This window comes from Anas acuta, chromosome 19 (genome assembly GCF_963932015.1).
Source record: "Anas acuta chromosome 19, bAnaAcu1.1, whole genome shotgun sequence".
Taxonomy (NCBI): domain Eukaryota; kingdom Metazoa; phylum Chordata; class Aves; order Anseriformes; family Anatidae; genus Anas; species Anas acuta.
In genome coordinates this window covers 4,706,127-4,718,570 of record NC_088997.1, presented here as the reverse complement: position 1 = coordinate 4,718,570, position 12,444 = coordinate 4,706,127, and the positions used below count along the sequence as shown (strand labels likewise).

The 12,444-nt window shown below is 49.8% G+C and overlaps 1 protein-coding gene across 1 annotated transcript in view; it reads right to left on the bottom strand.

The window, feature by feature from the left end:
- Positions 1 to 12,251, bottom strand: part of SSH2 (slingshot protein phosphatase 2) — an 89,769-nt gene extending 77,518 nt beyond the window's left edge. Inside the window, exon 1 of the mRNA XM_068656346.1 lies at positions 12,020 to 12,251. Coding sequence (XP_068512447.1) covers positions 12,020 to 12,082 — 63 coding nt within the window. The 5' untranslated portion in view covers positions 12,083 to 12,251. The remainder of the gene's footprint in view (positions 1 to 12,019) is intronic.
- Between the last annotated feature and the right edge of the window lie 193 nt (positions 12,252 to 12,444).

The window sequence follows — 12,444 nt, the reverse complement described above, 5'->3', positions numbered from 1 at the left end:
CATTCCAGCCAAGAAACCAGGCTGTACACCCATCAGCTCCGAGCAAGCCCTGCACTGCACTCCCCGAGCCTTTTACACCTCCAGAGAGGAGGATGAGAACCACGCTCATCATTTCCTGCATGCTCACATTGCTCCCAGAAGACCTTAGATGAAGATGCCTTAAAGCTTCATATTCTGCTCAACTATTCAATCGTTCAGCGAGACCATCTAGCTCAGTCAGGGGCTGCACGAAAACCCCCAGCCCTTGCGCAGCACAGCGCAGGGACCATTTGAAAAGATCCCCGGGAGCTTCTCTCGAAGCAGCTCCCAAGCCCTGAATCTGTTTCAAGGGCGATTCAGTTCGCCCTTACCCCTGCTACAAGTTTAACTTGTAATAGCTTTAGGAGGAGAGCCAGAGGCAAGGAGCACCACACTGCCACGAGCGCAAAGCCCCACACCGGGGCTGCCGGAGCAGCCAGCAGCTCGGTGCCGCTGGAGGAACTGGCAGAAAAACCAGGCACTGGGATGCTGGGGTGTGTGACAGGCACCGTGCTCACCCCGGGTGAACCTGAGGGTGAATAAATGCGTGTGCAGACCACAGCTGGGGTCAGGGAGGGTTACTGCACAGCCAGCTCTCTAGTAGCACCAGTAGTAGCTCCCCGAGGCTTACCACTCATTTTCAGACTACACTTTTCATCCTGGGTATTCAGTCAAAGCAAAAAGAGACTAAAGGAAACTACAATGTACAAGTTCTTATTTTGCTGCTTGCGGTTCAGTAAGACATGCCCCTCCTTTCAAGATGAGGTTTATAAGCTCAGTGTACCCCCAAGGTTTTATTAAAGCAAGCAGAACGCAGCCTTAATTCCAAACTATCCCATTTTCAGCCCAATTCCTCCATACAGAGCTCCATTTTTCAAAGGTTTGAAGCTACTTGGCAGTTGTATGCAGCCCAGACCAGCCTGTACTTTTTTTTTTTTTTTAATTTTAGACTTAATGTAGCATGTACTCTCAGAAACGTTTACAATGCAGCCTTTTGTAGTTAACTTGCTCCAAGCTGGGCCGCTGCCAGGTTGTTATCAATGACATTTTAAAGCAGATGAATGAAGTTCTTATGTACAGTGACAAGCAGAATTGTGATATGGCACATGCATACCCTGAAAGAAGAGAGCTTGCTATTAGTTTGTCAGGTTAATAAATAAATAGTGATTTCAGGAATAAAAGCCTTTTATTAGGAAACAAAAGAAGAAAATTAATATTTATAAAGCTTCAGTGGTTAAGAGCACTCCTTAAAACAAGATTATTCCATTTCAGTTGGAGCCACCACCACGGACCAGAGATCCTCGACTGTGGCTTCCCCTCCCAACACCCTGCTGGTGCTGTGCTGGGCAGGGGACGAGGCTCAGCTCCTGCTCCTTCAGGGGCACCTCTGGAAGCCCATGGCACGGCCACAGCTTTGGGGTTGCAGCTGCTAGAAGGGCTGCCTGTGGGTTTGGGACAGCTGCAGGGAACCTGGGTGCTTGCTGAGAGCAAACCCAAGGGAGATGATGTCCTGTTTCACAGCGACCAAGTGATGTCCTGACAAACGCAGACTGCTTCTCCCCCACGTTGCCTTCACACTAACCCCCCTCCGCTCAAGAGGATCTGTGCTCATCTGTCCTACAACCAAACCTGTAAGCTTAAACTTAACCACAGTAAAATCTGCGCTTGTTTTACTATTTTTTAGATGAGGTGCATCTCTAGTTTAAAATCAAGACACGAGCACTTCCTCAAGCTTAATTTATTTTGCGTCGAGCCACCTTCAGCCCAAATTCCAACAGACATCAGGCTTTCCTCCTTCTCTAGAGAAAATCAAGTTGGACTTCCTCCCGCATAAGAGAACGAGGCAGAAACCGCCCCAAAATAACCGTCTCAGCCATCCACACTCACAGTAACAGCTCTCAGTTAAACAGAGCTTCCTCCAGACTCCAGCAGTTTCTGGTGTACGTGTAAGAGCAGAATTCCACTTCAAAGCCCCGAAGTGTGGGCTGCAGAAGGCTGTGGCACAGTTGATATCTTTGCAAGCACAAGTTGAGCTCGGGGATCTGCAGAGCATGCGACAAACACTCCTTTCACCCCCCGAGACTGTGCAAACTCGACTCCAGCCGTACTATAAGCGTTAACTGATAACGTCTCCCTTGCCTGCCAGTTTATGTAACTATGCCCAACTTTGGGGAAGGCGTCTGAAAATACGCTATGTTCGTGTTGCTTTGCCCCGACAGCTGCTTATTCAAGACTTGGGAGCGGAGCAGAAGGCGCCCAGATGAGGGTGAAGGATTTCCAGTGCAGAGGAGGCACCCGCAGCACGTGCCGAGGCGGCAGCAGCAGGCGGACAGGAGCTGCGAGACAGCCTGAAATTCTCCTTTCCATGTGTGATTGTGCTGAGAAGGTTCTGCAGTATCAGACCTGACCCTCGCTATGGGGGAAGCAGCCGTCTGGAGATTTGCTGTAGAGCTGAAGTTTGGGCTTCCACGTTCTAGTAACTGCTGTGAGATCAGAGTATCACCGAGAAATGTCAAAAAAACAAAAACAAAAAGCAGGTTGTCCTGTTTCACTTCACTTTTTGAAGTCACAAGCTCGGTTCCCCACCTAAGCACAACTCAGCTGAAACCAAAAACAGAGGAAACTCCCACTAACAAAGCTCACGAGATGTTACATAAGAAAAACACTTGCTCAGTACACGAATTAGGTCTTTGTTAACTGTGCTGCAATTTTAAAAGGTAAAGGAGGACTCTGCCATTTCAAGGCTTACACTGCACCCAGGAAGACAAGAATATGGCAGCTAGTTAACTGCTTAACGCCACCTTCTGAAGCACTACGTTTGAGTCTGAAGCATCAGCTGAAGAACATGCCCAGATCTGTGTCCTTTGGCTATTCTACACCATGCAGGAGGACTGTAGAGAGGAAAACAAACAGAAAAGGACTGATAAGAACAGAACAAAAAGAATCAATCTGTACTCCAGAAACGCCGTTACCTTGTCCCCTGGTGCTTCCTCCTGCAATTAGGTTGAGCTCCCTACGCCTGCTCCCTACCAGGATGCTCCCCAACTCAGCTCTGCCGCAAACTAACAGCAGACACAAAAGGATGCCCACTGCTGAACAAGTCATGAGCTGCCTCCCAGAGAGCTGAGCTGCTCACCCTCTGCTCCTAAGCATCAACAGCCACCTCCAGAAGGAGCTCTGGTTTTTAATTCCCAGCTGAGCAACATTTACTCCAAGTAAAGGTCCAGGGCTCTTGGATTTGGATGCCTGGACGATGGCACTCAGCACTCCTGATAGTATGCAGCAGCTTCAGAAATTTGCAGCAAACTCCAGCTGCAGATGGGTTAACACAAAGGGCTGGTCCTGCCTCGCACAGAGGTTCAGACTACCTCTGAGTACCAAAGCTCTCCTTCGGAAAGCAAAGCGCTTTACACATGCATGGCATATCCCCTCTCCCTCCCTCTCATCATCACACCAAAAGGTACAGAGATGAAAAGCCTGAAGTGTTTTTTATTTTCCCTTAAGGATCCTAATATACGCATTTCTCAGATGTTGGCTACTGAAGCTAAACCAAGCCAGTTGAGCAAGTCTTAAAAGTTTTCACGTTAATGGTAAACGTGATAATTCTGTACATCAAAACAGAAGGGACGTGGTAGCAGCCAGCTGGAGTAACTGGACAACTGCATTCCTTGTGACAGGGCCAGCTTTCCACACTGAGGATCCACCTCGCAGATATTTAATCCAGTTACAGGCTGAAGACAAAGGGGCTCAGCTCAGCAGCTTCTGCATTTTTGCTAAGGAGACCTTGAAATTTAAGAAGTAAAAGCAGTGTCCCTCAGCAAGAGCCTCCCGGTGCCATTCTTCCCTGTTTCTTTTGTTTCTTATTGAGAGAGAAAGAAAAGGTAAACTCTTGTGTCTGGAACCTGCCCCGACCTGCCTTTGGGGTGTCCCCGCTCGTATGACAGCAAAGCCAGATGCAGGCCAAGGAGCAGAGCACATCACGTACCGGCTGCTGCTGCAGGCAGGCCCAAGCCAACTGGGGAGAAAACACGACTCGATGGGACAGAGGAGTCAGGTCAGGGTCTCCTGCCCTTCAGATCCTGCTTTATCTCACCTCAGACTGGTTTCTGGCTCACCTCACCAGGGTGTGGGCCCTGCAACCAGCAGCTGGCATCACGATGCCAAGATGACGCCTTGGAACCTACTCCCTGTGCCACTGCTGAGCAGGGAAGCACGGGCACCAAGCCACCTGCTGATCTCTGGTATGAACACAGTGCAGGGCCGGGGTGATCTGTGATCAGTTAGTCTGAAATAGGCCAGAAGAAACTTCCCACGTTGGAGTAATCACAGAATATTTAAGTTGTGGCCTTGAGCGCCCCACTAATTTCACCCCGAAACAGCCCACGCCGATGCTGTACGGTCACTGTTTCACTGAATCCTGAGCTGAGAAGCCCCTTGGGAGGAGGAGGGCTGGCACAGCCCAAGGCAGGGAGCAGCCACAAGCAAACCGCATTTCAACAAGTGCCACGGGCACTTCGTTTACCAAGGCCATAAGAAGTTCACGTCACAGGGCATTTGCCGGGAGTTTCGTGCTTGCTGGCATGCACACGAAGGGTGCGTCTCACCATGGAAGCGGCGAGCTGCTGAGCTGGGTGACTCATCCCACGGCAACGTTTTCTGCCTTCCGACAGGAGAGCGGCCTGCAGTGAGCAACGCCGATAAGGCGCACACTCAGAGCAAATCTATTTGGGCAAAAAGCGGCTGACACATCCAAAGCTGCAGGTACAGGAGCCTGCCCAAACGCTAACTGAAACGCACGGACACCGCAGCATCACACTACTGCACTGACATTTTGCAGGGGGTCCCAGTGATCCGGTCAATCTGTACGGCCCAATTCAGAAATGCAGAGGTAGTTTGACCCTTCACACCTTTTATCCCTTTAAACAGAGCCCTCCAGAGTAACAGCTTCCAGGCAGAACACGAGAAATCATGCCTCCCTTGTCTAAATCACTCACTACCTCCAGCAGGCATCACCCATTTCTTCCTTTGCTTCCAAAATACCCTTGTACAAGACATGAGTTTCACTGCTGCTGTCCAGTAAACAAATTCAAAGCATGCTCTAACAAATCAATGAAACGGAGAGGAGACTTCCTAATTCACAGGCTGAACCACACAGCTCAGAGCAGGCAGACAAGCATGCTGCTTGCATGGTGCCAGGCCAGTGCACACAGAGCAAGCAGCAGTCACAGAAGACTCAGGCTTTAGCACATACTTCCTGCTAACAGCATCAGCAAGACTCTGGTGTGAAGACAGTAAAAGCTCTGAGTCAGTTGAACTCCAGGAACACAAGAGCATTTTTTGAAGTCTGCTGTCCAGGGCATCCTTGCAAGGACAGCAGGAACTTCCAGCACATGGATCCTGAGAACCGGGCTGCAAAAACTGCCCTCCCACATCAGCAGAGGGGAGCTGCGCTGCCATACTGGGAGGATGTGGTTTGTTGCTGCAGAACGAAACCTTGAGCTGCAGGCTGTGAGCAGGGAGCAGCTACACTGAACTAAGCTGCCCAAAGGCTAGTCTTTTTTTTTTTTTTTTTAATTTCCCAAGACAGAAGAGTTGCAGCTATAGATCTTACAGGATTTTATTCCAAGTGAGTTGAAATCATCCATCACTGCCCCTGTGTGAAGACTCTCAGGTTAAACTTCTTCCAGCAGACTGGTTTTTGAATGGCAGCCTTCACTCAGAGAGCACTCTTCTCTTAAGTAAATGTTTCATTGACTCAGAATAACTGGAGATAGCACGCAGCACCCCGACCCTTTCACCCTTCTTTCATTGCTGCAGCAGCAAGGATCAATAGCGGTCAGGTAAGGACAGCATTGCAGCCCGTTTGCATTTTCAAGTGACAAATTCCTTTTCAAACAAGAATTTACGTGCAGCTGCAATTCAAGAGGCAACAACTTTGGTGTACTTCCACTCCCTCTGTTTCCACATAACGTCATATTTTGAAAAATGCAACTGAGCTGAGCAGCAGTTTTATACAAAGTGCCACGAACGGCACCACATTCAGTAAAAGAACTAATAAAAGGCAAAATGGGTGCAAAGACAAAACTTCCCTCAACCTAAAAATGGCCATTTGGGGTCACCACTGAAGCATATTGACAAAGTGCTACAAGAAGCCTGACTTTTCTGTGAAATGCAGGTTTCGGCTTCTAGGCAAACTCCCATAGCTTCTGGCTGGACTTCACTGGCCATGCCAAAAATACTCCAAAGCTGATAACTTGTGAAGCAATGTTCCAGTAAACAAAAATATGGAGAATAAAGGCTGCCAATTGCAAAAATATCCCTGTGATCCTCACTGAGATTCCAGTTCAGCTTTCCTCGTCCTCCTCAACTCCAAATACTGTTCTCAAGCTAAAAGAGGACCTGGCATTTCATGCAGACCTCCAGAAAAGTCTGCTGTGTGTGTATACGCTAGGCAACAAACCTTCAGAAGGACTGGCCTGGTGTCACCACGCAGGTGACAGTCTGCTTGAGGAAGAGAGTCTCTCCACAGGTGAATGATTTACACATCCAAAAGTTCCTCTCTGTGGTCAGAAGCCTGGCCTGGTGCAGCCAGACAGCAGGTCTTCATCCTTCAGCAGGACAGCAGCACCGCACACGAGAGGCAGAGGCCTCCTGCCTTCCTTGAGGAGCTTTCAATAGAAGTGGAAGTCTGACAAATGGGGAGGGAGTCACCGATCATCCCACCAAACGGTGGCAGATGACAACATGGGCACCTGAGCCATCTGTGAGGCACTATGAGGAGTTTGTCTAAAGCAGGCATCAGCACATCCTCCCGGGCTGCTGCCTTTGAGAATTTCAGGTACTGGCATAGCTCGTGGCAAAGACTGAAAAACATCAGCTGATGAAAAACAGCAAGTAAGAGATGACGGCAGCTTTAACACAAGGCATTTCCAGTCTATTAACTGGTTCATAAGAAACTACTGTTCTCCTAGCTACACTGGAGTCCCCTCCAAAACGCAGCTCTCCACAACCTTACACAAGCAGAAGCTATCAAGATCGTAACTGAAAAAAACACAACACACTTCTACAAGATAGAGACTAGACCTGTTGATGATTGAGTGAGCTCACAGTTATCACCTTGTTTAATCATAATCACAGGACCAGAGGTAGAAAAGCGTTATATTTAGCTTCCCCATAAATAAGTAGGAAAATATTTCCTGTGTGTTCCACCAGCAAGGAGCTTTCAGACAAAACATGACAGAGACTCCCAGCCACATTTGCAGGACTCTGCTTCCTGCTCAAGCTGTTCCCCTGGGATTAAGGAGTGGAAGTCAAATGGTTTATATTTTCATCTGCTTTAAACTTTTTTTTTTTAAAACCCTGCATTTTAGAACAATGTATGCAGCATAGCCTCTCTTTCTGGGTCAGTCGCTCCCTTCCATAAGAGCATATTGCGTCCCTGAGGGTAGGGAAGACAAGTGAGCTGCGAGAGGCAGACTGCCTGCCCAGCATCCTCACTTCCAGAAAGATAAGTATTAGGCAGAGGAAAGACAGCACTTAAAAGGAATTACAGCTTTTGTTCTGTGCATAAAATTAATTTATAAAGGCAAGTTTCAATCTATTATTTCCCGCTCCACATAGTTATCAGAGGTCTTTTGGAAAGCTACAAAGAGCTCAAGAGCTGTTTTTCACTGCTTGCATCAACACGACGACACAGATTTGATGCTAGCCTGGTGACTGACGTTACCCAACAACATCCAGGGCCTTAGAGAACAAGGCTCACAAAGGATTTTGAGGCAGGCGTCTTTTACCAGTGATTCTCTGCTTTAGCCAGGCTGCTTTCACACTGCTCGTCCTTAGAGCTGACGACGTGACTGCTGTGCCCACCCTTAGCTACAGAGTGAGCAATAGAGATACCCCGGGTCTGTTGGAGTGAGGCTTCTGCAGTTTAACAGCAAGGTAGATTCAGAGATGGTTCATTGCTTAGAGATACAAACAGCCAAATTAACTGAAAACTGACATGTAAACAAGTACGAACAGCTGCCTTGAACGACAGTGCACGCACACCACCAGTCCCAGCAAAATAACCTATTCCCTTTTAAAAAGTTAGATTTTATTTAACAATGGTGAGCAATTTTTTTTTTAAGTCACCAAGCAAAGGTTATATCAAGTTAGATCCATTGCGATTTCTTTTTGTCCACTATCTTAGAAGTTGCCAAGAAAGCACCCAGACAAAACACGTTTCCGTTCTTTTCCATTGAAATGAGAACTCTAAGGGAAAACCCCACCACCTGCAAGGCAGGAAATACGGCACAGACATTGGGAGCAGAGTCAGAGAATCCCAGGCATGGGGAGGACACAAAGAGGCCAGTTTCTTCAGATCACCCTAGCGGAGCACTGACTGAGGGGCGCTTATGAACAAGGTGTTTTTATTCCCCTGCTTTTGGTGATAAGGAGACCACCGCGCCCACCTGCTGTAACCCAGCTGCGTGCTCCCAGGGCCCTTCTCTTGGGCACAAGTCTTCCTTCTCGCAGACAGACAGCTCTCCCCTTCCACCTAGAACCAAAACCAGGCAAACAAAAAAAGCCACTACACACAGAGGAGGAAACAAAAAAAAAAAAAAAAATTTTTTTTTTGCAGTATGGGATAAACAAAGGGTGCTGACCTGCACCAAGCAGCCCCTCTCCAGCCCCTGGTACTTGCACCTTCTGGAGCACAGCAGCCCTGCCTTCCCCCCCCCCCCCCCCCCTTCTGCCCCCACGGTGCTCTGAAGGACAACTGCTCTGCTCTACAGAGGAAGGTGAAGGCTGCTGTCTTGTGTCTCAAAAGTGGCTGCATAACCAAAGGCCAAAACAAACAGCTAGCAGACAGCTGGACTGACAATTAAGGGAATTTCATAAGTCATCAAGTGACCGGAGAGCTGTAAATCTACAGACAGCACCGCATGAACTGTGCCTGTCCTGAAATGAATGCCCACGAGATGCTCTATGGCAATGAGAACAGGATAAAGACCTATAAATAAAAGCCATCCAATTTCAGAGCGATTCACATCAGCTATTCCCCTGAATCTATAAAAGCCAATTATAACTGTTTATAGGGCATGCTTAATGCAAAAATACAGTCTGAGGACATCAATTTCAACCTTCTCCTTTCCTTGTCTGAGAAGTTCATCTCTAAAGAACAAAAAATAAAAGCCAAGCAATTTCAATGAGAATCCATTTCTGTCTTCAAAATTCTTAGTAACCTGGAAACTGAACTAGGCAGAGCCATATGCTTGCACACTTACATACGTCTTGCTTGCCCACAAGCCAGAACAGCAAGCTTCCCACAGCCACCAGACAATCTTTCTCCACAGGGTTTCAGGCAGCAAGCTACAGCTTCACACTGCTCACCGAAATTATTTAGCAAGATGAACTTCCTTTCAAAGAGATAACTTGGAGATAGTTATCAGCCCATAGAGAAGGAAGCTGTCATCAACGGCCTACAAGAGATTGGTTGAAATAATTTAATATTGAAAGAATCAAGCTCCCATCAACGCACTTGTCAACGGTGATCCATAACAATAAGCATGGGCAGCTTGCAGGACCAAAGCCTTCACAAGGATTAAAAAGGCAACTGCCCTGTTCACCAGCCCTTCGCTGTCTAGGAAGGTCCATCCCCTGAAATGCTGCTGCCATCAAGAAGAAACAACTGAGAGAGGGGAAGATTACACGAACCAGAAGGATGGAGAAACAGCCAGCCCCAGCTATCTAACAAGAGGCTAAAAGGGCAGTCAAACCCCTAACGCGTGGTTAGGAAGCTGTGACAGGAAATGCAGAAGTTGAGAAGTAGGCTCAATAGCTGTTGAGGGCAGAATATGATGAATTGCATTTCCACCTTAGGCTGCAAAAAAAAATAATAAAAAAAAAAGGGTCTGAGAAAGAAGAAGTAATTTTGAGAAGCAAAACCAGGCCATGGAAACAGTCACACGCACTTTTGCATTGGGAACTTGGGAAGAGCAAGGGCACAGCTTACATCTGAGCACTCTGAGACTGAGGAAGAGAATGCAGATAAACGCACTGAAACCTGCATTCGCTGGACTTGTCAGGAGGGAGTTGTTTGTATATTTAAGAACTATGTAGAACTCAAAAATTGGAACAGATTATTAAAAACGAAGAAAAAATGTTCCTGTTATACTGAGTGATTGTAAGCAAAAGAAGCACATGTGGTATCCTGGTCAGGAAATAGACTGGCTGTTCCAGATGGGAAATCCTCACAGAATGCTGATAATTGCACCTGTATATCAAATATCTAACACAGAAAAGGGTTATGCATCCAAGTGGAAGACAGAAGGACACCAAGAGAGACCTTTCGCACAACAAGATGTCTTAAATGCAACAAGTTCATCGAAAAGGAAGAGCGGAGAAGGTAAAGAAGTCAAAAGGAGGAAGCAACCTCTGAAGTAATGCAGCACGTTAGTCTACAGCAGAGAAACGCAAGTGGAAATTAATGTGTTGCCAAATAAACGTATCTTAGGAGAGCCATGGGAGTGAAATAAAGAAAAAAAAAAAAGTGTTCTGACAGCTAAAATGCTGTTGGGGCAGGCAGGACCTGTCAAGTAGTTGATCTAGTTTCAGCAGAGGTTACCTAACACAACAAGGAATATTTTCAGAGTAGCTGGCTTTTTTAATCCTCACATGATGGAAGCAACTGGGATTTCACACCCTGTGTCCCCCCCAGCACTTCCAAGCCTGACATAACATCAGTGGGATAATATATGAGGTTTTTTAAGGAGAAAAGCCAACAGAGAATTAAGCATACAGAAAGTGAAAGCAAGCTTACTATTTTCATTCCCATCCTCATTTATAATATTAGAAACAAGCTGTGCAGTCGGTAGGCAGCAGCCCAAGGGGTTAACGTGCCGGACTGTACAACACAGAGGCACTAAAACACCAGCCTGGCCCGAATTTAAAGAGGGTGTAAAGCAAGGAGCCCTGGAGTCGCCTGCCTCGCTTCCTGATTCAGGGCACTGCTGGGAACATCTCCTGCACGTTTCACCCAGAGATGGGAGATCTGGTGTTCTGTGCCAGCCTCGGGTTTCACACAGCCTCTTGAAGATTATATTCAAGATGAAAAAAATAAAATAGAAAGGAAAAAAAAAAAAAAAAAGAGATAGAAGTCACAGCTCTTCCCAAGGGAAGGGCCGCATACTGGAGATACCCAGAGGGTGCTGTCAGGTTGAATCACCTCACAGCACCCATGCCCAACGGTGCCAGCTCACATACACACACAAAATCAGAATTCAGCCAGGCACAAGGGGGGGGGACAGCACCCACCCAGGGTCCCACCATTCAGGGGGACAGCACCCACCCCCCCTGGGGACAGCTTGTCCAGGCTGAGGGGGGGGACAGGGGTGACCCAGGCCTCTCCCTCTGCTTGTCACCAGGCCACAGCGACCCAAAGGAGCAGGGGGAGGGCTGAGAAGGGTGATGGGGGAGCTGAGGAGGGTGATGGGGGACGTGAGGGGGTGACGGGAGGCTTGAGGAGTGTGATGAGGGGAGTGACAGGGGGCTTGAGGGGAGTGACCGAGGAGGGTGACAGGGGGCTGAAGGGGATGACAGAGGCCTGAGGGGGAGCTGAGGAGGGTGATGGGGGCGTGAGGAGGCGACAGCAGGCCTGAGGAGGGTGACAGGGGCATGAGGGGGATGATGAGGGAGCATGAGGGGAGTGAGTGGGGGCGTGAGGGGGGCGACTGAGGAGGGTGACAGGGGGCTGAGGGGAACAACGGGGGCCTGAGAAGGCTGACGGGGGGCTGAGGGGGGCGACAGGGGGCTGATGGAGACGACGGGGGGCGACTGAGGAGGGTGACGGGGGGCTGAGGGGGTCGGGGCCGGGGGGGGCGGGGGGGGGGGGCAGCGCTGAGGTGAGGGGAGAAAGGGGGGGGGGGGGGGAGCGCGATGGGGTCCGTGCGCATGCGCACCGGCCCCTAACGGCCACCAACGGCCGCGCCGCCCTCAGCGCCCGGCGGGCGGTCGGACTCACCGAGGCGCAGGGGCTGGAAGTGGCGCTGGGGGTTGGCGAGCGCTGCACCGTGACCAGAGCCATCGAGGCGCGGCGGGGCTCCCCGTCCGGCCGGCGGGGGGTGGCCTTACTCCATGGCGAAGGCGGAGGAAAGGGGTGGGGGGAGAGAGGAGAGGGGAGGGGAAGGGAAGAAGGGGAGCGGAGCGGAGGTGGCCGCAGGGGGCAGCAGCTCCGCACCCGCCGACGGCCCGCGGCCGACTGAGGCGCTCCGGGGCTGGGCCGGCCGGGCACAATGCGGCGGCACGGCGCATGCGCCACCTGTCAGCGCGGCGCCGCCCCCGGGCCGCGAAGGAGGGTTAACCCCTGCCGTGCCGGAGCGGAGGGGGGGGGGCAGGCCCCGGGCTGCTGAGGTGGGGGGGGGGGGGGGGGAGCCGCAGCTCCGCCTG